This window comes from Nuphar pumila, chromosome 7 (genome assembly GCF_984573655.1).
Source record: "Nuphar pumila chromosome 7, dmNupPumi1.hap1.1, whole genome shotgun sequence".
NCBI lineage: Eukaryota > Viridiplantae > Streptophyta > Magnoliopsida > Nymphaeales > Nymphaeaceae > Nuphar > Nuphar pumila.
Window position 1 is genome coordinate 43,398,213 of NC_143255.1, and position 22,188 is coordinate 43,420,400.

At 39.5% G+C, this 22,188-nt stretch overlaps 1 protein-coding gene across 1 annotated transcript; it reads right to left on the minus strand.

Moving 5' to 3' along the window:
* Window positions 1-14,925: 14,925 nt before the first annotated feature.
* On the minus strand, window positions 14,926-19,174 carry LOC149832093 (fructose-bisphosphate aldolase 1, chloroplastic-like). The gene is made up of 6 exons (XM_090014321.1): window positions 18,963-19,174; window positions 17,399-17,668; window positions 17,153-17,262; window positions 16,875-16,965; window positions 15,672-15,941; window positions 14,926-15,527 (listed from the first exon to the last, which is right to left on the minus strand). The coding sequence occupies exons 1-6, from the start codon at window positions 19,122-19,124 to the stop codon at window positions 15,249-15,251; spliced, it is 1,182 nt and encodes a 393-aa protein (XP_089870447.1). The 5' UTR covers window positions 19,125-19,174; the 3' UTR covers window positions 14,926-15,248.
* Window positions 19,175-22,188: the final 3,014 nt, after the last annotated feature.

Sequence of the window (22,188 nt, forward strand, 5' to 3'; positions counted from 1 at the left end):
AGCAAAACAGACTCTAAGCGCAACTGTACACTGTAAGTCGCAAGAGAACATGCTCCCCCTTCAAATCATGCGTCGTCCTCGGCGCCATCTGTTTCGTGATTAGCCCTGACTTCAGCCGGGTAGCGGCTGTTCATTCGAAATGCAGACTCCCATGTTGGTTTCGCTGTTTCCTCCCACTGCACCAAGTATTTCTTCGCTTGTCCCAAGTAGTTGACCTTGTGGCGAAGGATCTGATTGAGGTGCTTCTCAGCCCGTTGTGCTGTCTGGGCCCTCTGCATGATGGGAGCGCGTTGTGGCACACTGTGTTCCAGGTCTCCATCATCTGAATGGAACTGCTTGAGGTTGCACACGTGAAACATCGGGTGCACCTTGAAGTCTGGGGGCAACTTCAGCTTGTATGCCAGCTTGCCCATCTTCTTCGTGATGGTGAAGGGTCCCTCATACTTTCTGAGTAGTCCGCGGTGCCGCCCGCTGAAGATGCCTGTGCGACCAGGATATAACTTCACCAACACTTGGTCCCCAACTTGGAACCCTGCGTGCCGACGGTGCTTGTCCGCCTACTTCTTTATTCTCTTTGCCGCTTTGTGTAAGAATGCCTTCGCCAACTCATTTTGCTCGTGCCAGTCGCGAACAAACTAATAGGCGAATGATGGCCTTACCTTTCCTTGTGTGGCAAGAGTGTGCGGGGTCAGTGGCTGCTGCCCCGTGGCTATCTCGAACGGACTGTGGCCTGAAGACTCGCTCTTCTGCAGATTATAACAAAACTGTGCCACATCAAGGAGCTTTACCCAATTTTTCTGATTGGCACTAACAAAATGCCTCAGGTACTGCTCCAGTATCCCGTTGATACGCTCTGTCTGCCCATCTGTCTGCGGATGGAAGCTAGTTGAAATCAGCAACTCAGAGCCAAGTAGCCGAAATACTTCACGCCAGAACTTGCCCGTGAAGCGAGCATCGCGATCACTCACAATGCTCTTTGGTATGCCCCAGTGCTTCACCACATGCTTTACGAACAACTCTGCAGTCTTCTCTGCAAGACACTCCTTGGAAGCTGGGATGAAGGTGACATACTTTGAGAAACGATCCACCACAACCAAAATAGAACTGAGGCCCTCTACCTTCGGCAGACTAACAATAAAGTCCATGGAGATGCTATCCCAAGGACGTTCTTGGATTGGTAGAGGCTCAAGGACACCGACAGCCTTCTGGTTTGTCCCCTTATCTTGCTGGTAGATGAGGCATATCCGCACATACCCTTCAACGTCGTCTCTAATCTGCGGCCAATAGTAGCCGCGCTCAAGGAGTGCTAAGGTTCGCTCCTGACCAGGATGGCCGACCCATAGTGTATCATGACACTCCTTGAGTAGCTCTCGGCGAAGGCTTCTCCACTGTGGTACAAAGATGCGTCATTCTTTTGTTACGAGGAGGCCATCCTGTAGCCAAAATCGCCGATTCTTCCCTGCCTGCGCCAGAGAAACAAGGTGTTGTGCGGTCGGATCCTGCTGCGTACCCTCGCGGATGCGGCTCAGCAATGCGCCCTCCAAATGCACTTCAGAAGGCTATGCGCGCGCAACAGTTAATTCAGCCCTACGGCTCAGGGCATCCGCCACAACATTGGTTTTTCCAACCTTGTACTCTAAGGCAAAGTCGAACTCAGCCAAAAACATCTGCCATCGAGCTTGCTTGGGCGTTAACTTCTTTTGCGTCTGAAAATAGCTCGTGGCCACATTGTTCGCCTTGACGACGAACTCGGCACCCAAAAGGTAGTGCCGCCAGGTCCTGAGGCAATACACAATGGCGATCATCTCACGTTCGTGCACTGTGTAACGCCTCTCTGCATCCTTCAGCTTGCGACTCTCATATGCGCTCTCATATGCGATCAGATGACCATCTTGCATAATAACTCCGGCAATGACAAAGTCTGAGGCATCAGTGTGGACTTCAAAGGGTCTCGAATGATCAGGCAGTCGCAGCACTGACTTCCTCACTAAGGTGTTCTTCAAGCCATCGAAGGCATCTTGGCACGCTCTTGTCCAGAGCCATACCCGATTCTTCTTTAACAAATCTGTGAGGGGTGCAACAATGAGAGAATAACCTTCGATGAAACACCGATAATAGTTTACCAAACCAAGGAATGACCGCAATTCTGACACTTTGCTTGGCGGAACCCATTCCTGGATGACCCTTATCTTCTGCCCATCCATACACAGCACACCACGCCCCACAACGTGGCCAAGGAAGCTGATCTCTTCCTGCCCGAAGAGACACTTCTCTCGTTTGACACATAGGTCATTCTTCTTCAGCACCTGAAACACTGTTCGCAAGTGCTCGGCATGTTCCTCCATGTTGTTGCTGTAGATCACGATATCATCCAGGTAGACTACCACAAACTTGTCTAAGTAAGGGTAGAAGATCTGGTTCATTAAAGTCGTGAACGTGGCTGGAGCATTTGTCAACCCGAATGGCATTACTAGAAATTCGTAAGCACCATAGCGGGTGACACAAGTTGTTTTCGGCTCATCACCTTCGGCAATCCTCACTTGCCAGTAACCCGATCGCAGATCTAGCTTGGAAAAGATACAAACACGGCCTAGCTGATCGAACAAGTCCGCTATCAATGGCAATGGGTACTTGTTCTTCACCGTGATCTTATTCAAGGCACGGTAATCCACACATAACCGTTTAGAGCCATCATGTTTCATCTGGAAAAGGACCGGAGCACCAAATGGGGCTTTTGATGGACGAACAATGTCTGCGTCCAACATCTCGTCTAACTGCCTGCGCAGTTCCTTCAGCTCAGATGGCCCCATACGGTATGAAACCATTGCAGGAGGCTTCGCTCTCGGGGTCAACTCAATCTTGTGGTCGACCTCGCGTCTTGGCGGAAGACGCTTTGGCAATTCCGGGGGCATCACCCCCCGAAACTCCTCCAATAGTGGGGCTAGGGTCGGTGGCACTGCTGCTTTCACCTTCCCTTCCTCTGCGCGCACTGCCACTAAGAATGTCTCATCCCCATGCTTGACACACTTCTTTAGTTGCATTGCCGACAACACTGAAGACTTGCTTTTCTGCGTAAGGCACTGCACTGTGTGGGACAGGTCTGACTCCATGATCGTCATCGTGTTGAATTTTGGCAATATCATAACATTCTGGCTTCGCAGAAACTCCATACCCAAAATCATCTTGAAATCGTCCAGGGGCACCACAGAGAAGTTGGCTTTACCGACCCAACTTCCCACTTGAATAGCCACATCCCTTGCTTCACCAAGGATGGGCTTGGCTTCAGAGTTTACCGTTTTAATGGTCCTTTGCTTTGGCCCATGCTTCAAGCCCAACCGCTCTGCCTCTTCCCGCGAGACAAAGTTGTGTGTGGCCCCAGAGTCTATCATTGCTGAAGTAGACTTTCCATTCATAATAACTTCAGTGTACATGAGTTCCTTACTGACCTGCATGTTTTTAGCTGCACAACTTCTGGCTGCATTGATCGATCGCATGGCGCCCATCCTCGGTTGCATGGTCTCAGTGTCACTGCATTCAATATTGCTACATTCTTCCTGTGCAGCATTGGCTTGCCCGTCCTCCTTTACAAGGCGCTTTGGGCATTGCCGGGCGATACGTCTATCACCACAGAACTAACATGTCACAACCACACCCTTGTTGTTGTTGTTATGCTTTGTGTAGTTCTGTTTCTTTTCGGATTGATGGCGTGTCGACGCCTCACCTTTATCGTTGCGTTGCTCATCCTTCTTGCCTCCGTGGTCAGGCTTCTTCCCAACTTTGGTTGATGGGATGAAAGGCTTGCGCTGAGTGTCAACTAAGCGCTCAGCCGCCATATATGCATCTTCCAAAATACGGGGGTTGCTCCTTTCCACTTCAGACTGTGCCCATGGTTGAAGTCCCACAATGAATCAGTTGAGCATGTCGTCTTCTGGCATGTTAGGTATCTCTAGCATAAGCTTTTGGAACGTTCTGACATAGTCTTGCAACAAACCAGTATGTTTGAGCTCACGAACCATCCGGTAAGCCTGTCTCTGCGCATTTCTTGGCATGAAGTAGTTGCACAACTCTATTTTGAAGTCATCAAAGGTGTCTATCACACATTGATCCCTCTCCATGTCATTGCGCTTCCGCCTCCACCAAGCGATAGCATCACCATCAAGTAAGGCCGCTGCAGCCTTGATCCTCATATCTTCGAGGGTCACATTCTGGATATCCAAGTAGTCTTCTACTTGGAACAAGAAGTTCTCAATGGCCTTGCTGTCACGAGAACCATTGAATTTTGCGAGTCTAGGTACATCAATCCTTGATGGTCTATCACCATTTCTGCCATTTAGGGTCACCGTCCGCTGCAACGTACGGTTCCTCAACTCAAGATCGGTCACTGTAGTCGTCAATGAAGTGACCTGCCCCATTAGTAAGTTCACCTGCTCTTGCAGGCTCGCCACCACATCATTCAATCCATTGAATGATTCACATGCCCGTGAAATCGCTTCATCATGCAAAGTCACATCTTTCACCAACTTGTTAATAGTTGCAGCCAACTCTTCTTGGCCTCGAGGTGAAGCCATCTCCTCAGCTTCGGCAACTGCCTTGCCTTTGGTGTTGCGCAAGTGTTGATAAGGCGTCACGATGTCTTGCTCACAAATCACAACTTATCGGCGTGTCTGTCGACACCGACTCCGGAGTCCCTTCCCCAGCACGAGAACGGGCTCTGGTACCACTTGTCACGGGCCTATTTCCTTCAATGGGCCAGCGCGACGGTCCTTCCTTACCGCCGCAAGCCTACTCGTCAGCTCGCTTGCCGGTCGCGGAAGCTTGTAATCAGAGTGCTAGAGAGCAAGAGAGAATAGAGGGAGAGAAATTGCAATCACAAGAAGCAATCACAACGAGGGTGAACAAAAGAAAGCTCAACGCATTTACTTCATTCACAATTTTGCCCGCAGGCTATTACAGTTCAAGTATACGGGCTGCCCCTTTGGGGTATTGATTCACCTGAACCGGGCAGCTTACATGACTCAACAAAAGCAAAACAGACTCTAAGCACAACTAAGCACAACTGTACACTGTAAGTCGCAAGGGAACAGTTGCATCAATGTGTATTATTCTATGAGGATTGTGTTTGTAAAAAATCAAAATTATTGTGTGACAAAGGCACTCTATGAGGATTCTGTGTTTGTAAAATCAAAATTATTGTGACAAAGGCACATCAGTGGTTGCATTTCTCTGTGTGTGTGTGTTTTTGCAATAATGGATCTACTTTTTATGTGGATATGTTGAAATCTTCCAATGTTTTCTCGTGTTTGCGATAATAGGATTTGAAATGATTTCATAGCCAAGTTCTCTAAACTGTCAGTAAAGTGATTCTGCAACAAAGCCTGTCTAATGTACTAATGTGCTCTCCTTGCGGTCTATTAAAAGGACAAGTCCTATTATAGTGATTGATTTACTTGTAAACATTTTGTGTAATGTTTAAAAATAAACCTTCTTTGTTTTGTCTTCTTCTTAAGATTGATTAATGATTGCATAGTAAAATTGACTTAGTGGCTTAAGTTTGCTCATTTCTGTATATGTTTTAATTAATAGTTAGTTTGCCGATAAATGAACCATATGTAAGCTATATATAGCTGATGTTTTATATGGTTGGCCAATGATAAATTGCTAATGTATTAACTCGTGACTATGAGATTACCTAACCTACTACATCTTCTTGCCATTTTCCCCATTCAATGTTTGTCTAGATTGACGAAGTTCGTGATATACCAGCACCACTGGCTTAGGTTCCTTCTAGGCCAACTACTCTGTTACACAGCCCAAATGCCAACATTAGCATGTGCTTGGGTATATTGGCCTGGAACTAGATTGAAGCTGCAAACCCCTAGGCCATTGAACGCATCTGCTAATTAGTGTCCTATGCAAATTCAACCACATTACAGATCTGGCTTAAAATACATCTTCATCAAACAATGGCGAAAGAATCTCAGGCCCTGTTTGGAATCTAGGAACTGGGATAGGAGTTAATGCATTTGGCAAAAACTTGGTCAGACTACCACCTGGTGGCTGTTTGGAAACTGGTAGCTGGGATGGGAGTTAATGCATTTGGGATGGGAAGTGGCATTGTATTTACACTAAAGCATGCAATTGACTACTACCACCTCTACGTGGTGGTAGAGCAGCTGCCACTTCCCATCCCCGCTACTATTTTCCAACCAGAGCCTAAATGAGTATCTAGGTAAGTTGGCTTGGAATTAGAGTGAAGTTGCCAAGCCATTGAATGCCCACACTTTTCTATCATATAGATGTGTAATATCTTGTATTTTTTCATGATTTTTAAAGTTTAAAATATATTTTTAAAATTTATATTTATATTTAATTGATAAAATCATGAGAAAATGTTTAAAATTTGGAGTTGGTTATAATTTAAGAATTTTTTAGTTTTTAACCTTTAAATTTGAGTAAAATTCAAATTAAAATTCAGGCAAAATTTAAAAGTGAAATTTAAGTTTGACTACTAGTAGATCCGCTTCGGAATGCAAAATTCAAAGGCAACATGTTATTTCAAAATTGAATTGTGGTTTGCTCGAAAAATGCATTTTTCAAAAATAAACTACCTCTATTTTTAATATTTTTTCTAGATTGGATTGGACTGAATTGTTTGATGCAATTTAGTATGGATTTGGACTCAGTGCAAGATTCCTGTTGACTAAGATTTGATTTAGGTTGGGATTCATGTGGATTTGAATATGAATTTGGATCTCGGATTCAAATCTAGATCCATAATCCATCTGTGATACTTTTAAAATTGAATTGAATTTAAAGCTTTAAAAATACTTTTAAATAAGATTTAGGATGAGAGGGTAAAACTCTACCTCATGATGAGTCTCTAGAAGGGGTTTTTCCTTGAAATATTCTTTAGGCATATTTAATAAATAAAATTAAATAGATATTAAAGATAACTTAGAAAGAGAAACAAGGAGAGTAGAATTCTACCGTAAGTAGAACTTTATCTACTTAGAAGAGGCCTCTAGAGAGGACACCACCTCCTCTCTAGAAGTTCTTAAGACAAATATAAAAGGGGCTAGATCTCTCTCTAGAACTCGTGTTTTAGAGAGAGAGTGTGAGATATAGAGAGAAAAAGAGAGAAAAAGAGAGAGAAAGCAAAACTAGTGTGAGGGAAAAAAGAAAGAAAAGAGAAAAAAAAGAAAGGAAAAGAAAAAGAAGAAAAAAAATATAAAACTACATTCATCATTTTTTTTCTAAGTTCTTCACACTACAAATCAAGGTACGACTTTTTCTCTTAATTTGCTTGAGAAAAAGAATCGTATAAATTGATTTAATCATGAGTTAGTAGGGAAAAGGGAAAATCTGATTTAATATATATATATGGATTTAATTTGTTGATTATCGATTTTTCTTGTGCATCTAAATATGAAAATATGCATGTCAATTTTCTCAATTCGCATATGAATAAGCATGTAGTCAGATTATCGATTTCATTTTTCATGCATACTGAATATATATATATATATTATAGGTTAGTCAATTTTTTTTATAAATCTGAATATATTCATGGTTTCATACTTGTCGAGCTTGACATCCGTGCATTTGAATATATTTTTCGTGTTTCAGACTTGTCGAGTTTGACATCCATGCATTTGAATATATTTTTTTCCTGTTTCAGACTTGTTGAGCTTGACATCCATGCATCTGAAAATATTTTTCTTGTTTCAGACTTGTCAAGCTTGACATCCATGCATTTGAATATATTTTTTCATGTTTCAGACTTGTCGAGTTTGGCATCCATGCATCTGAATATATTTTTTCTTGTTTCATACTTGTCAGGTTTGGTACCCATGCATCTGAAACATATATGAGCGTTTTTGACTACGGATTTCATATATTTTTTGTTAAAATATTTATGCTAGCCGATACATGTATATGAACCGGTTCATGTATATGAACCGGTTTATGTACATGAATCGGTCCAGTCGATTGTTTTCATGTCTATTCTTGGCTTGACTGACCCATGTACATGAATTCGATCATGTATAAGAATGAGACCAGCTAATAACATGATAATTCATGTCTTGCCAACAGTTATACACTTGATCATCTTGTTGTATACATATTTATATATGTTTGGCCGACCCATGTACATGATTATGATCATGTACATGGATCGGTCAACATTCTCAATACAAATTTATTTCAAGTGTAGCCAACCCATGTATATGATTATGATTATTTACATAGATCAACTAGCATGCTGAATACAAATTTATTTTAGGTTTGGCCGACCCATGTACATGATTATGATAATGTACATGGATAAGTCAGTATGCTGAATACAAGTTTCAGGTTTGGTTGACGCATGTATATGATTATGATCATGTACATGGATCAACCAACATGCTGAGTACAAATTTATTTTAGGTCTGGCCAACCCATGTACATGATTATGATCATGTATATTGATTAACTAACATGTTGAATACATATTTATTTTAGGTCTGGCCGACCCATGTATAAGATTTTGATCATGCATATGAATCAACCAACATGCTGCTACATGTTTATGTTATGTCTGACTGACTTTGATCATGTACACGGATCAGACCAACTGCTATTAAGCCATATCTAGCTGATCCATTTACATGAACTTGTTCTTGTATATAAATCAACCCAAGATGATGTTTGCAATTGATCGATACATGTACATAATTTTGAGCATATATATGAATCAGACCAGCTATGAATGGTTTTGTGATGACATATACATGTACATGAAGATCAACATGTATATGAATCAAACCAACACATTAAAATTTTTTGTTTTGTTGATTTGTATGCATGATTTGAGTAGGTACATAAATCTGCCTATTTGCGTACATGAAGATAGTCATGTACATGTTTATTATTGGAATATGTATTTTCTGAGTTGATATATAAATCCGATGCTAAATTGATTTGTTTGTAATTGTGCATATCATGCGCATGAATTTGATAATAATTTGATATTTACATGATTGTGAATCTGTGATCATATGCATGTTTGGTTGATTATATGCATGAAATTGATCATGAATGATGTATTCTGCAAGCATTGTATTCACATGCATATGTACTTGGCTAGTGTGCATTCTTTTTGTGTTTTGAATGTGTATTGTGAACATGTTTAAAAACTGTATGTGCATTGTATGCTTACTGAAATTTTGTAATCTGCATAAATCACTTTTGAGATACATTGGTGGTCAGATGTGAACCATTGTGGGTCATGTAAGCTAGGAGCATGTGTTGCTTCAATGTTGTTGATTTTATTTAAGTATTACAAAATTTATTTTTAAAAATTATAGGTTTTTTAAATTTAATTACGTTGTTAAATTGTGAGGGCCAGAGTCCGAGATTGTTTTTGTATGTTGATTTGGAAAGGCGGTTCTTGTGCAAAAACTTAAAATTTATTTAAAATGATAAAAAAAGAATAAACAATATAATTAACCTCTTCTTTGATGTGCCTTTTGCAACGTGAGAATCTTGGATGACAGTCATGAAGGACTGTGAATATACTAAAACTTCATGTGCGATTGTACCCCTTAACCCGATATGGTAGTTCACCTACCGACCACGGTTTTAGAGAAATTTTAATCACTTTGCTCGATAGTGGTGTTGTTGACTCAACTATAGTTATTGGTATATCAAGAAAGTTGTGTCAACGGATATTGTTTTTTCTCATATCCCGACATTAGATGCTGATTTATAATGTTCTGATGAATGATGTTGATTCCTGATATCGGTCGAGAAACATGTATAGAACTTAGTAATAAAATATAAATTTGTGTTAAGGTACGACTGAAATTCTATCTTGAATTTTTGGAATTATGCTCATTTTGAGTATATGCGGATTTAAGAAAAAATGAAAATTAAATTTATGTACATTTAATGGCATGCATGCAAAAGGAACTCTGATAAATAACTTAATAAGTTATTCATGAATGTACATTGAATCTTGCATATTTTACTGTTCAGTAATAGTTCATGCATCTATGTATATTTGGTTTTGCATGACATTTTTTTAAATGCTTAAATGATAAAATATTTGTGGTAAGTTATTGCTTGTGATATTCTTCTGAAATTTATGCATGAATTTGTTTATGCTATTTTTTTATTGAGAAATTCGTACGAGGACTTTGGTTCTTATCTGTTTTCTTAAAACTGACACAGATGCTCAACGATGTTCTGGAGTTGCTAGTTGGAGACTGCGAGACTTGTGACTGATGTTTGAGTTTTGACAAATAACATGAATTTTGATATATTCAATTTTTATGTTCTTAGACTCTTTGACTTTTGATAAATTAATAATGTTTGATTTATTACTTCATCTTGATTCAATGCATGAAATAGTTTGTGGTTTGATATATTAAATCTGTGATGTACCCCGGATCCTAGGAAAAGTTTTCACAAATATTAAAAAAAAATCATTATTTTTGAGGGTCCGTTACAAGATGAGCCAACTTATAGTGCACAATTGGCGGCACTTTTATAGCGAATCCCCTTTACGGTGCAATAAATCTTTCATTACCAACTAAAAATGATAGATGGATTTAAAAAATAAATTAGTGTATTGTAAAATCTTGTAAAGCAGTTGGTTTTCTCAGATAAATTTCAGAAATTGTCTATATTTTTTTATTGAAAGTCTAGCTGGGGTTAGGTGGACCCTACCGGAACAACAGCCACCCCATGTGAGGGATTCTATCCTTGGCCTTCGGCTTGACACAGGATCCCGCTTACCACAAATTGTCTGTGTTTACTCACCCAAAAAGCAGTGAAAGTTCTCTCCAGATTGTGCTCCATACAGAGAAGGAAAAAACAAAACTGACTGCGTGATACAAATTGAACCTTACGTTTGGGTGGCGCTATGTTCAAATATATCATTGTTCATTGGCAATGGGTGGGATAGGGCTGGGAAACCTGTCGAGCTACTCCTGGCTTGGGTCATGTTCAGCTTGTAATGAGCTTGTTCAAGCTCATAAAATAGGTTCGGTAAGCTTGTATAAAAAAAATAGGTACTCAGCTCGGCTAGCGCCAAGGGCTTACCCATCTAAGCCCCGAGAGTCACCAAGCTTCGGCTTACGCAGGGGGTGATGCCCATGGGATTTGAACCTAGACTGCCCGTCAAACTGCCTAGGTCCCATCCCATTATGCCAAATCCCTTGGGTCTAAAAAAAAAATTTAGACATATTTTACATTTTACTTTTTGTAATCCTATTTCTTCCAGCTGTAAAACAATGTATTTTTTCCTATAAACAAATCAGCTCGAACTTGGCTAATTTAATTCAGACTGTTTATGAGCTTGAACTCAACTTGGCTGGCCACGAGAATGAGCCAAGCTTCGACACTTCAATCACGTCTTCAGCTAGTTTACCAGCCCTAGTTGGGGAATGGCCAAACGTAGGTCTGGAAACCCCCCAGTCTGTTAAAAGCAGTGTCAGTATTGAACAAGGGATAAAGAAAACTAGATACCCACCCTTGGATACATATGGATTCTGACTAGTGACTGAGACTGACTGTAGCATCTCCTATGCACCATATTGAACCTCTAAACCCCTCAACCTTCGTGCATGAAAAATTTAAACCTACATGAAGAAGGTGAATCTCTCTCTCTCTCTCTCGCTTCATATTCTGAAAAAATCATGAAGTTATTGCAATATGATAAAGATAATTAAAAGGTAAAATACTGCCGAAGGTGACAATCCTGTGCCATTATCACGACTTTTTTTATTTTCATTATTTTATATATTGAATATGATTCTTCCTCGTTCTTTATCTTTTTGTATTTTGAAAAACTAAATTGTTGGGATGTGGACAGTTCAATAATTTCAAAACTCATCAGTATACCTATAGGCCTTATTTGCTTCCAAAAAAATGGCGATGGGGGAAGAAAATTAATTGAGAGAAAGTGGCATTTTTTTGGAAGACAAGCTGGGATTAGGCAGAACCCTACCAGTTACACAACTATACAATTGGGTTTTGAACCTGCAACATCCCAACACAAGGTGACCTACACTAGCTACTCCTACCAGACAAGCGAGGAAAGTGGCACCTTTCTGCAAGATGTGAAACAAATGGGTCCTGTAGGCACGCACACCCAGTGTTGTCACTATTAATATGAATCAGACTGAATCGGATGATTAATATCGTATCAGCTCAAAACCAATTTGATATGATTTGATTCAGCCTTTAGCTGACTTTTATTAAAAATATTATAGTAGTTTAATAAACTTTTTTATTTTTTTGTATTAATTTTAAAACTAAAAATGACTAATTCAGCTTGGTTCTATTTGAGTCTAAATTAGGGGCGGAGCCAGAATTCTAGCCTAGGGTGGGCACAAATGCAAAGTAAAAAAAAAAAAAAACTAATAGATTATACTAATTCATGACACTAAGAAAATAAATCACAACTCTAATACTACAAGCTTCATAAATTATATGCATTTATGCTAACTCATAAAAAAGTCTAATGTTCTAACAAAAATCAAATTAAGCAATATTCATGGCTTCATGCCAAATGAAAATTAGGAAAAACACAAAAAAACCCAAAAATCACAACTAAACATTTATGTCATTCTAAAAATGGCTTCATGCCAAATAAAAATTAGGAAAAACACAAAAAACCCTAAAATCACAACTAAACATTTATGTCATTCTAAAAATGGCTTCATGCCAAATGAAAATTAGGAAAAACACAAAAAAACCCTAAAATCACAACTAAACATTTATGTCATTCTAAAAAAACCAAGTCAAAATTTTCATTCCTACAAATATCATAGATTGTGCATTTATGCTAATTGATAAAAAAACCTTACTATTTTAACCAAAATCAAATCACATAATATTTGTGAATTCATTCTTAATGATAATTTAAAAAATATAAAAAACTCTAAAATCATAATTAAACATATGTTATTCTAGAAAGTTCAAATCAAAACCCTAATTTCTGCAAACATCATAAATATTCATTTATGCTAATTAATAAAAAATGTCTTAATATTCTAATCAAAATAAATTTATGTACTATTCATGAATTCATGCCTAATGGTAATTAATACAAAAAAAACCTAAATCCATAAACTAAATATTTATGTCATTCTAAAAAAAACATTGCATTGAGAATAAAGTTGGCAGCCTCATCACAACTTTTCAACACCATTGACAAGAGGATGTTTCTGACAACTCCATCCTCAACACCAAATTTTGTCATAACCATATTTCAGTAGAACAGAGAACTGGTGTTTCCGTCTCAATGCACGCCCCCAAACAAAGCCTTAATGTCATCTTCTTAATGTCATCTTTGTTTCCAGCCTAAAGCAGTACCCACATTTTTCAATTTAAAACATATGAAACTCTTTATCAAGAAGTATTAAGCAAGACCAAAAGGGGTTTGGCATAGTGGGATTGGGCCTATGCCGCTAGGCAGGCGGTCTAGGTTCAAATTTCATGAGCGTCACCTCTTGACACATTGGGAGCAAGAGGTAAGCCAACAGAGTTTTATTATGCTGTCAGGACAGTAATCGTAAGTACGGCAGGCAGAGCGTGTAAACATAAAAAAAAAATAGTAAGCAAGCCACAAATGTGATTATGTTTGGTACAAAATAATCAAGCCCTAAGAACTACCCCTCCTAACTATGCCTATTTATTGAACAGAAGACGAATTACACAAACTGCCGATACCAAAGAATCTCCCACTAAAGGAAGAAGAAATAAAACCAAGAAAAAATAGGAAACCTCAACGATCCTCCAGGACAATTGATAAACAGTCTAAATTCTTTAGTGGGGCCTTGGGCGTCCAATAGGATAAGCTAGCTGATGATCACGTCAGTGACTAAATTGCCGACATTGCAGACCAAGAACATGATTCGCTCCTTCAACAACAGTCCCATGACGTCTGATTCTGCCCCTATCGAGAACGAAAATGGAGAAGAGGAAGAAAGCCCCATCCCTAACCCTAAATCTTTGGAGAACTATGGCTAGGACACAGCCACAGGTCGCGGGCAGGGGCGGAGCTGCAGAGAGGGGCCAGCCACAGGTGGGTCGCGCCATCGGGGGAGGGCAGAGAGCCAGAGAGAGAGAGAGAGAGAGTATTGGGGGAACGGATTTGGGAAGAGAGGTGTGGAAGTGAGGGGTTGACGCCCTTTCTTGCAGAAAGGACAACCCTGGTTAATTTTCGACTAGCATGCCTTTTCCCATGAAACGGCCTGCACACACAGACACAGGGTTCCCACTCAACAAGCTTATAACTGCACCCATAGACCACCTTATATTTTGATAATCTTGTACAAAAATTGTCAAATGTATAAGCGTTCAGGTCACCTGGCCACAAGAAACTCGTTCATCTTACAGGGGCAATTTGTAAATTCCACCAAGTTGACATGGGGTCATGAGATCGAAACACCTGGCCACAAGAACCTCACTCATCTTACAGGGACAATTTGTAAATATCACCAAGTTGACGAGACGTCATGAGATTGAAACACGTGAAGAGTCTTTCTTGCTGTAAGGTTGAAACTGGGTGTAATCCCTAATAAGAGAGACCTCAAGGGTTTTATCAACTGAAAGCTTTGCCTTCACCTATGTAAGCCCACTTAAAATATCCAACACCTAACACCCACACCCACACCCACACCCACACCCACACCCACACCCAGAGAGAGGAATCCTAAAATCAACCTACTCTCTCTTCAATACATGGGTGATAAACCAAGGACGATGAGAGATCAACTTTGTGTGTATGAAATTATGAAGGCACAGAACCGCATTTATTTTCCATGCTAAGTAGCCCATAGCAGTCAAGAAAAAGAAAAGTTTCCAATTGCTCAAAAAAACAGATCCTTTCTTACTACTTTCCTAGGCATCAGGATTGAAGGTGTTTGATATTGAAAAAAGACAAAACAATTACTAGCTTTAAATTGCTTAATGCTCGGTCTATGGTGGGTATTCACTTCAATCACTACAATAGCGGGGGCATTGCTGAAGTGCCAAACCACCAGCAATCTATTAAGGACTGTCCTTTATTAAAAAATATCAGCCTCAAATATTCAACATTCTTTGAAGCTAAGATCTTTGACAATTTGACATGAAACAAACCGCACAAACTCTAGATGACAACACAAGCAGAAAATGCAACTACAAATGGAAGGCAGAAGTTAGGGTGGGCGCCTACATGTATGTGATGCTGTTGCGGGCGGCTTACACCTACCTTAGTAAGTGTAGCCTTTAACAAACATGCCCTTCTTGGCATCCTCGCTCTCTCCCTCTCCGGTGTAGAGACCACGCTGCGCCAGAGAATTAGCCTTAGCACGCACCAACAGGGCCTTCTGTGCTGCCTCCACATTTTCAGGGTGGCCCTTCCATGTCTTCAAGACAGAGTTCTGCAGAGCACGGGCATATGAGAACGAAACATGCCACGAATTAGGGGCTTTGTTCATTGCGTTCAAATTAAGGGTCGCTTCCACCTCAGATTGACCTCCCGACAAGAACTGCACGACATTTACACAACAAATGAATGATCTTGAAAAAGTGAACAGCAGATGATCCGATGCGCAGCACCATAACTTAAAAAAAAGAAAAGAAAAGGTAGACAAATCAATTATCAGAATGAAGGCCAAGAGCAAGCACCATACCATGATTCCAGGTACCGCTGGTGGTACTCTCCTGTTCAGCATCTTTAGTGTGTACTTGGCAATTGTTTCTGGCGATGCCTTCTCCTTATGTTCAGCTCCAGGGGTTACCATGCTAGGTTTCAAGAGAATGCCTTCGAAAACAACATTGTTCTGCGCCAGGTAGTAGAAAACCTCAGCCCAGACCTGCTCTGCCACTTCAAGAGTTCTGTCAATGGAGTGGTCTCCATCAAGAAGAATCTCAGGTTCCACAATGGGCACAAGACCATTATCCTGAAAATACATTAATTTGTTAGAATGTAGTTAGATCACATGTTACTGCTAGCTGAACATTATTAGAAATAAAAAAAAAGTAATCACAGGCATGAGTGCGCCCAAAATTGCTTGGAATAGTTATTTGCATACATCGCCTGCAGTATGTAAGAAAACCATAATCTATAAGATCATCACTTGTCTTGTAACAAGCTGAACAACAGCTTGGATACGTATCAGAATATTTGAATTTTTGGTTCTCACTGCTTAAACCTCAATCAAGAAGGAACTGTAATTACTAAACATTCCCAATTTCCTGGTGCTCTGTATGTTTTAACTGTGGAATCCATTCCTCCATAACACATCCCCCAGATTCCCTCCCACAGACCCCATCCCTGCCCATTTTGCTGCCTATGAAGTCTAGATTTAGGACTTGAAGTCATTCTCAAAGTCTCACATTGGCTTCCAATCTTCGCCCTCATGTCGAAATCACAGGACATTATCTGCAGACCAAAGTGAAACAATTTCCTACACATATAGGAGCCTCGTTATTGTTGAATTTAATGACCCGAAATTATGTTATTTAGCATATCTATGAAATCCTATTACTAACAAAAAAGTTGAATCTGATGAACTTGTACAGCGTACACATGAGAGACTGCAGGTTTCGGTGAATTGTTTTTCCTACATAGGCATGCCATCTAGCAAGAGTACAACACAAAACCTGAACTTCATAGAAGAGTGTAGAACCGTTACTCAATCCACCAGCCAGTGACATGTCGATAATCTAACACATATCAGGCAAACAATAAATTGTACACAAGGAACAATGCTTTAACTTTGATGCATAAATTTAGGCCCTAATTTGTGTCTTACACCAGATTGAACGAGTGAATTAACACAAAAACAAATGACACACAGAAAGAGAATTAAAAAGCAGATGTTTGGAAGTACCTGAGAAATAGCAGCATAACGTGCAAGTCCCCATGCAGCTTCCTTAACGGCCAAGGCAGATGGACCACAGGGAATGCTAACTACTGTACGCCTGTGAACATGACAGCCTCATATGTAAATTAAAACATCTTGAGAGTTCAGAAGCCATACACACATGCCCTTGAGGAGGCATGAACAATAAACTATCCTAAGCCCTGAGAGAAAATGAGCAAGAGTGATAATCAACTGATCCTGAGCCCCCTTGATAAATAGACGTACTGTTACGTGATTGGCCTCACCATTTTGCAAAACGAGCTCCCTGATTGTAGTATTCGGCAGATCTTGAAGCCAATCCATCTAAACCTTGGCACCATGACTCATTGTTGGATCCTGGAAGAGGAACCAAGCCCTTGAAACGAGAAAGTGAAAGGAAACAAGAACTATTAGTCACCAATGATACGTTTACAGAAAGGCTAAATAAGGTACAATAACAGCGGTTTCAACAGACGGGCTTTCCAGAAGCTGTCAGTTGATATCAAACAGACCTTGTCAACTTTAATTCCTGGTACTATGTTCGCATCACGTAAGCAATCCACAAACTTCTTTCCATCTATTGTTGACTGGTATAGGGTCTCCTCGAACAGAATCGCACCAGAAATGTATTCACCAAGCCCAGGGGTCGTAATCAGCAGCTGTCTGTAAGCCTGGCGGTTGGTTTCTGTATTCTCCAGACCAATTGAGGCCAGCCGCTTTCCACAAGTTGCATTAGACTCATCTATAGCAAGGATACCACGTCCAGGGGAAGCAATGGTTCTCTACACAATCAAGTAATGGAACCATTTAATTAAGAGGAAAACCCCATCGACCCACACAACAGGTCCCACACCCTTTTCTAGCAAGTTTCAGGCGCAGATGATGCTGGCATCGCCCTCCATGACATTTCAATTAAGAAAATCGATAAACCACAATCTTATGGACATTCAGATAAACCCACAAATATGTACCACTTGTTTTTGGGGGGCAGTGGGGCATGAAGCCATATTTCAATGGTTTTTAGATACTGGTTTCAAATTGAATTCTGTTACAGGCTATGTATGAAGAATACACATAAAAAATGCCAGCCTCCCCAGAATCTAGATTTCCCTCCCTGGTCTAGATACGCTTGATGTATGAAGGAATGAAACCCAAAAGTAACTTGCATCATACTTGAACTCATTCACGTAACTTTGGATCATAAGCTCAAGATTGGTCATGGATCCAAAATGACCATTGCTTCGGTTGAAACGATGAAATTCTTCGGTAGTGAAGATAGAAATCAGGAAAAGAATAGTCCCTTTTTTTGTTAACATCACAAATCATGATTTCACAATTGCATGCACTTTCAAGCTGGCTTAAACACAGCAATATGCAGAACAACAGTTTTTATTCGCAATTCGGATGAAACAATCAAACACATAATCAGTTCAGGCTTGCATACAAGCACGTACGCACACATTTACACCACAATTGAGCTTCCGTTGATGGAAAGAAAAAGTCAAAATCTTGAAAAATCCTTAAAGTAGCATTTTCATACAACAAATGAGAAATGCATAATTCAGTGTAAATTAGAAAAAAGGGAAACCAAAGAGACAAGGAGGAATCCTAAAAAAGCAGTACATCTTACATAAAAAAAAATGAATTATCCGTATAAATTAAAATCCTACAAATCTATAAGCGGAAAAAGTAAATCAGAAACTGAAAAGTCACCAAATAAAAAAAAGATGACATATACTTGAGAAAAACATGCATTCAGCATCTGATCCGAACTCAAAAAAAAAAAAAGGCCTCCTAAACTGAAAAAGAGAAGAAAACTCTCACATTTATAGTCCTACAAGACGGATCGCGAATCAGAATAAAATAAAAACAACCGATTTTTCACAAAAAAGCACAAATCACCAACCGCAATCGAAAAAAAATGATCTTCCAAAGAAATGGTATCAAAATCATAGAATTTTCACCAAGCAAGACAAGTCACAAGTCTCGATCGTCAACATCGATCTCCGGAGTCCGGACAAGGCTTTCCTTCGCAGAGAGAGAGAGAGAGAGAGAGAGAGAGAGAGAGAGGCTCACGGCGGTCATGACGAGCTCTTCGGTGTAGGATCCGGCGGCCCTGATGGACGCCGAGAGACGGCGGAGCGGCCGTACGGCCGACCGGTGGTTTGGTTTCCGTCCCAACCATTGAGAAGAAGATGTATTGAGGCTCCCGAGGGAAGACGATGCCACTGCTGCCATGCCGACCTAATCTCTCTATTTCTCTCTCTTCGGTCTGCGTGGGAAAGGGAGGAGCGGTACGGTGGCGAGTTCCCATTTATACGAACTTTTTCCGGAAAAGGAGGACTTGACTATCGAGTGAGTTTTGGGAAACAATTTGCGGAAATTCTGTTCACATCATAGTTAAGGCTGGCGACCATAAGGTTGACACGTGTAACCGTCAGGCTTTTTCCCCTCAATCTTCCTTCAGTAATTGTTTTTAAATTGTGACTAAATACTAACAATAGTTTAAAAGAAAATTTTCATTTAAGACCAATCTTTTTTTGCTCCCTGATTCCGAATATGGGTCACATGGTTTTGAAATTTCAATGAGATAAGCTTTTTCAGAAAACTGGCAAACAAGCGCCTCCTCAACTTAGGTTAAATCATAGTTGCCTAGAAACCATCAGGGTGCAAAATTAATTTTAAAAACACAAAACTAGTTTTAAAAACACAAAACTAGTTTTAAAAACACCAAAAAACTTGTTTCTAAATGCAATATTCAAGTGAAATCAGTAACAATAATTGCATCCCTCTCCACAAGGTATCAACAACCTCTTCTTCCACCTTTCTTATATGTATGTATGAATCTAGCTTACTTTACTTGAAATTATTAGTAGGCTTTTCTTACATTGAGGCTGCCATAAGAGGTTATTTTTTTAATCTAAATATATTGTTTGTACTTTTTATATCAATTTCATGATTGAGACTTGAAAATACATATATGCTTTTCATAAATTATGGCAACCCTTGCATCATTAACTTGATATTGTTTTATGCTTTTTATTTATTTAGTTATTTTTCATAAAATATATGGATTTAAATATTTTGTTTCTATAAGTTGTTTGAGATCCATCATTCAAAAGTATGGAGAAATTGATGGAGATGTAAATCATAGGATAAAGGTTGGGTGGATGAAATGGAAAAGTGCTATTGGAGTGCTGTGCGATCGTAGAATGCCATTGCGGTTGAAGGGAAAGTTTTATAGGACGACTATTAGACCCGCTTTACTATATGGTACGGAATGTTGGGCTGCCAAGAGACATCATATTCAAAAAATGAGTGTAGCTGAGATGCGGATGCTTAGATGGATGTGTGGAAATACAATAAAAGATAAGATTCGGAACGAAGAGATACGTAAGAAGGTAGGCGTTGCACCCATTGAAAATAAGATGCGAGAGAATCGTTTACGGTGGTTTGGACATATTCGGCGAAGGCCTAATGATGCTCCAGTTAGAAGGTTGGAGAAATGGGAAAATATATTAGTTAAAAGAGGTCGGGGTAGGCCTAGGAAGACTTGGATGGAGATGATAGGAAAGGATATGAATGCTTTGAACCTCACCGAGGACATGGCGTTGGATAGAAATGATTGGAGGAAAAGGATTCATGTGGAAGACCCAAAATGAATTTCTTTTTTGGTTCATATCACTGACCCCAATTGTTTTGGGATGAAGGCGTAGTTGTTGTTGTTGTTTTGTTGTTGTATAAGTTGTTTGGGACATTGTCTACACTTACATCATTAGCTTGATATTGTTTTATGCTTTTTATTTATTTAGTTATTGTCATAAAATGTATGAATTTAAATATTTTATTTCTTGCTTGCGACATTGACCCATTGCTATGGAAGCATATCAGGTCATGCTGAACATGAGCGTTTTTGCTCATGCCGACATCGTGGCCGTTTGTTTGCATTCTGATGAATGCCACATTGTTTTGATGACTTTTGAGCTTTTTAAAATGCAAATTGGATGGCCACGATGTCGGCATGAGCAAAAACGCTCATGTTTAGCATGACCTGATCTGCTTCCCATTGCTATAGTTATAACTATATTGATATTTTGATTTCTAGTGTTTTTTTTAGCATATTTTTTGTTACAATATATATTGAAATTAATTTTACAACACAATTGATAATTTGAGATATAATTTTCAAAAACTTTATCATTGTCAACGAAACTATGTACCAAAATCTTGTGTCAATGTTGATTAGAAACTGATACCAAAAATTTTAGATACACAATAAAAAAAAATACCCCTAAAACTTTTGAAGCCTTGCATGCTTGTACTCTCTTGTACAAGTACTAGGACAGTACCCATACCCGTCTCTTGAAACTATGTATTAAATCATAAGTTAAGTTACAACAATGACCTTCATCATTAAAAAATTCACACTGTTTCTTTTTCTTTTATTTATGAGGATAAGTAAACACTTTACAGTTTTTAAGAGACGATAAAAAAAACCCAAAAAAGACTCACATTTTCCAATATGATGAGTGTTGACTTGAGGTCCCTATTTGACAGTTTTCAAGAAATGTTTGGCTTATATTTGGAATTTTTAAAATATGTAGCCCATATTTGAAATTTTGGCAATTTTAAAATGTCTAAAATGTCAACTTGAAGTGCGATGCAGTGAAAAAGAAAAGAGGTATTTTAAAAAAAATATAGGATATTTCGAAAGCGTCACATTTTTATGTTTATTTAAACATGTTAGAGATGATTTTTTTTACTATTTCGTTAATTTATATTCCCCCCTTGATTTTATGTATATTTTCATGAGATTTTTAAAAATAAAAGTTTCTATTTTCACCATTGAAGTTTCCTTGTTAGGGTTGCAGATGATTTTTATGTGAATTTAGCAGTCTTTTTTTTTCTTTATATATATATATATATATATATATATATATATAAAGAGAGAGAGAGAGAGGGCTCTCACCCATAGACAGATTAGGAGTGAGTAACTCGTACCTTCCATTGGTTCATGACGGTAGAGGAGCTTTATGAAGTTGAGGTCCGGTGTTAGGGATGGCAGTAGACCAGGGGAAAGTGGGGCCCACCCCGCCTTGCCCTGTTTGGACCGGGGATGAAGGGTATGAAACGGGGATGGAGGCGGGGATGAAGGTTAAAATCCATCACCGTTCGGAGATAGAGGCGGGGATGGACTTACACTTTTCCCCGCCCCAATCCCCGCCTAACCCCGCTCCACCCCATCCCCAGTCCTTCTAACGGATGGCAATAGACTATGGGGAAATGAGGCCCCGCCCCGCCT

Excerpts from the sequence above, each read along its gene's own strand:
- LOC149832093 (XM_090014321.1), bottom strand. The coding sequence starts at position 19,124 with ATGGCAGCAGTGGCATCGTCTTCCCTCGGGAGCCTCAATACATCTTCT. Across the intron at positions 17,669-18,962 it reads AAGAGCTCGTCATGACCGCC|AGAACCATTGCTTCCCCTGG; the intron begins GTGAGCCTCTCT and ends TTGATTGTGTAG. Across the intron at positions 15,942-16,874 it reads GTTATGCTGCTATTTCTCAG|GATAATGGTCTTGTGCCCAT; the intron begins GTACTTCCAAAC and ends ATGTATTTTCAG.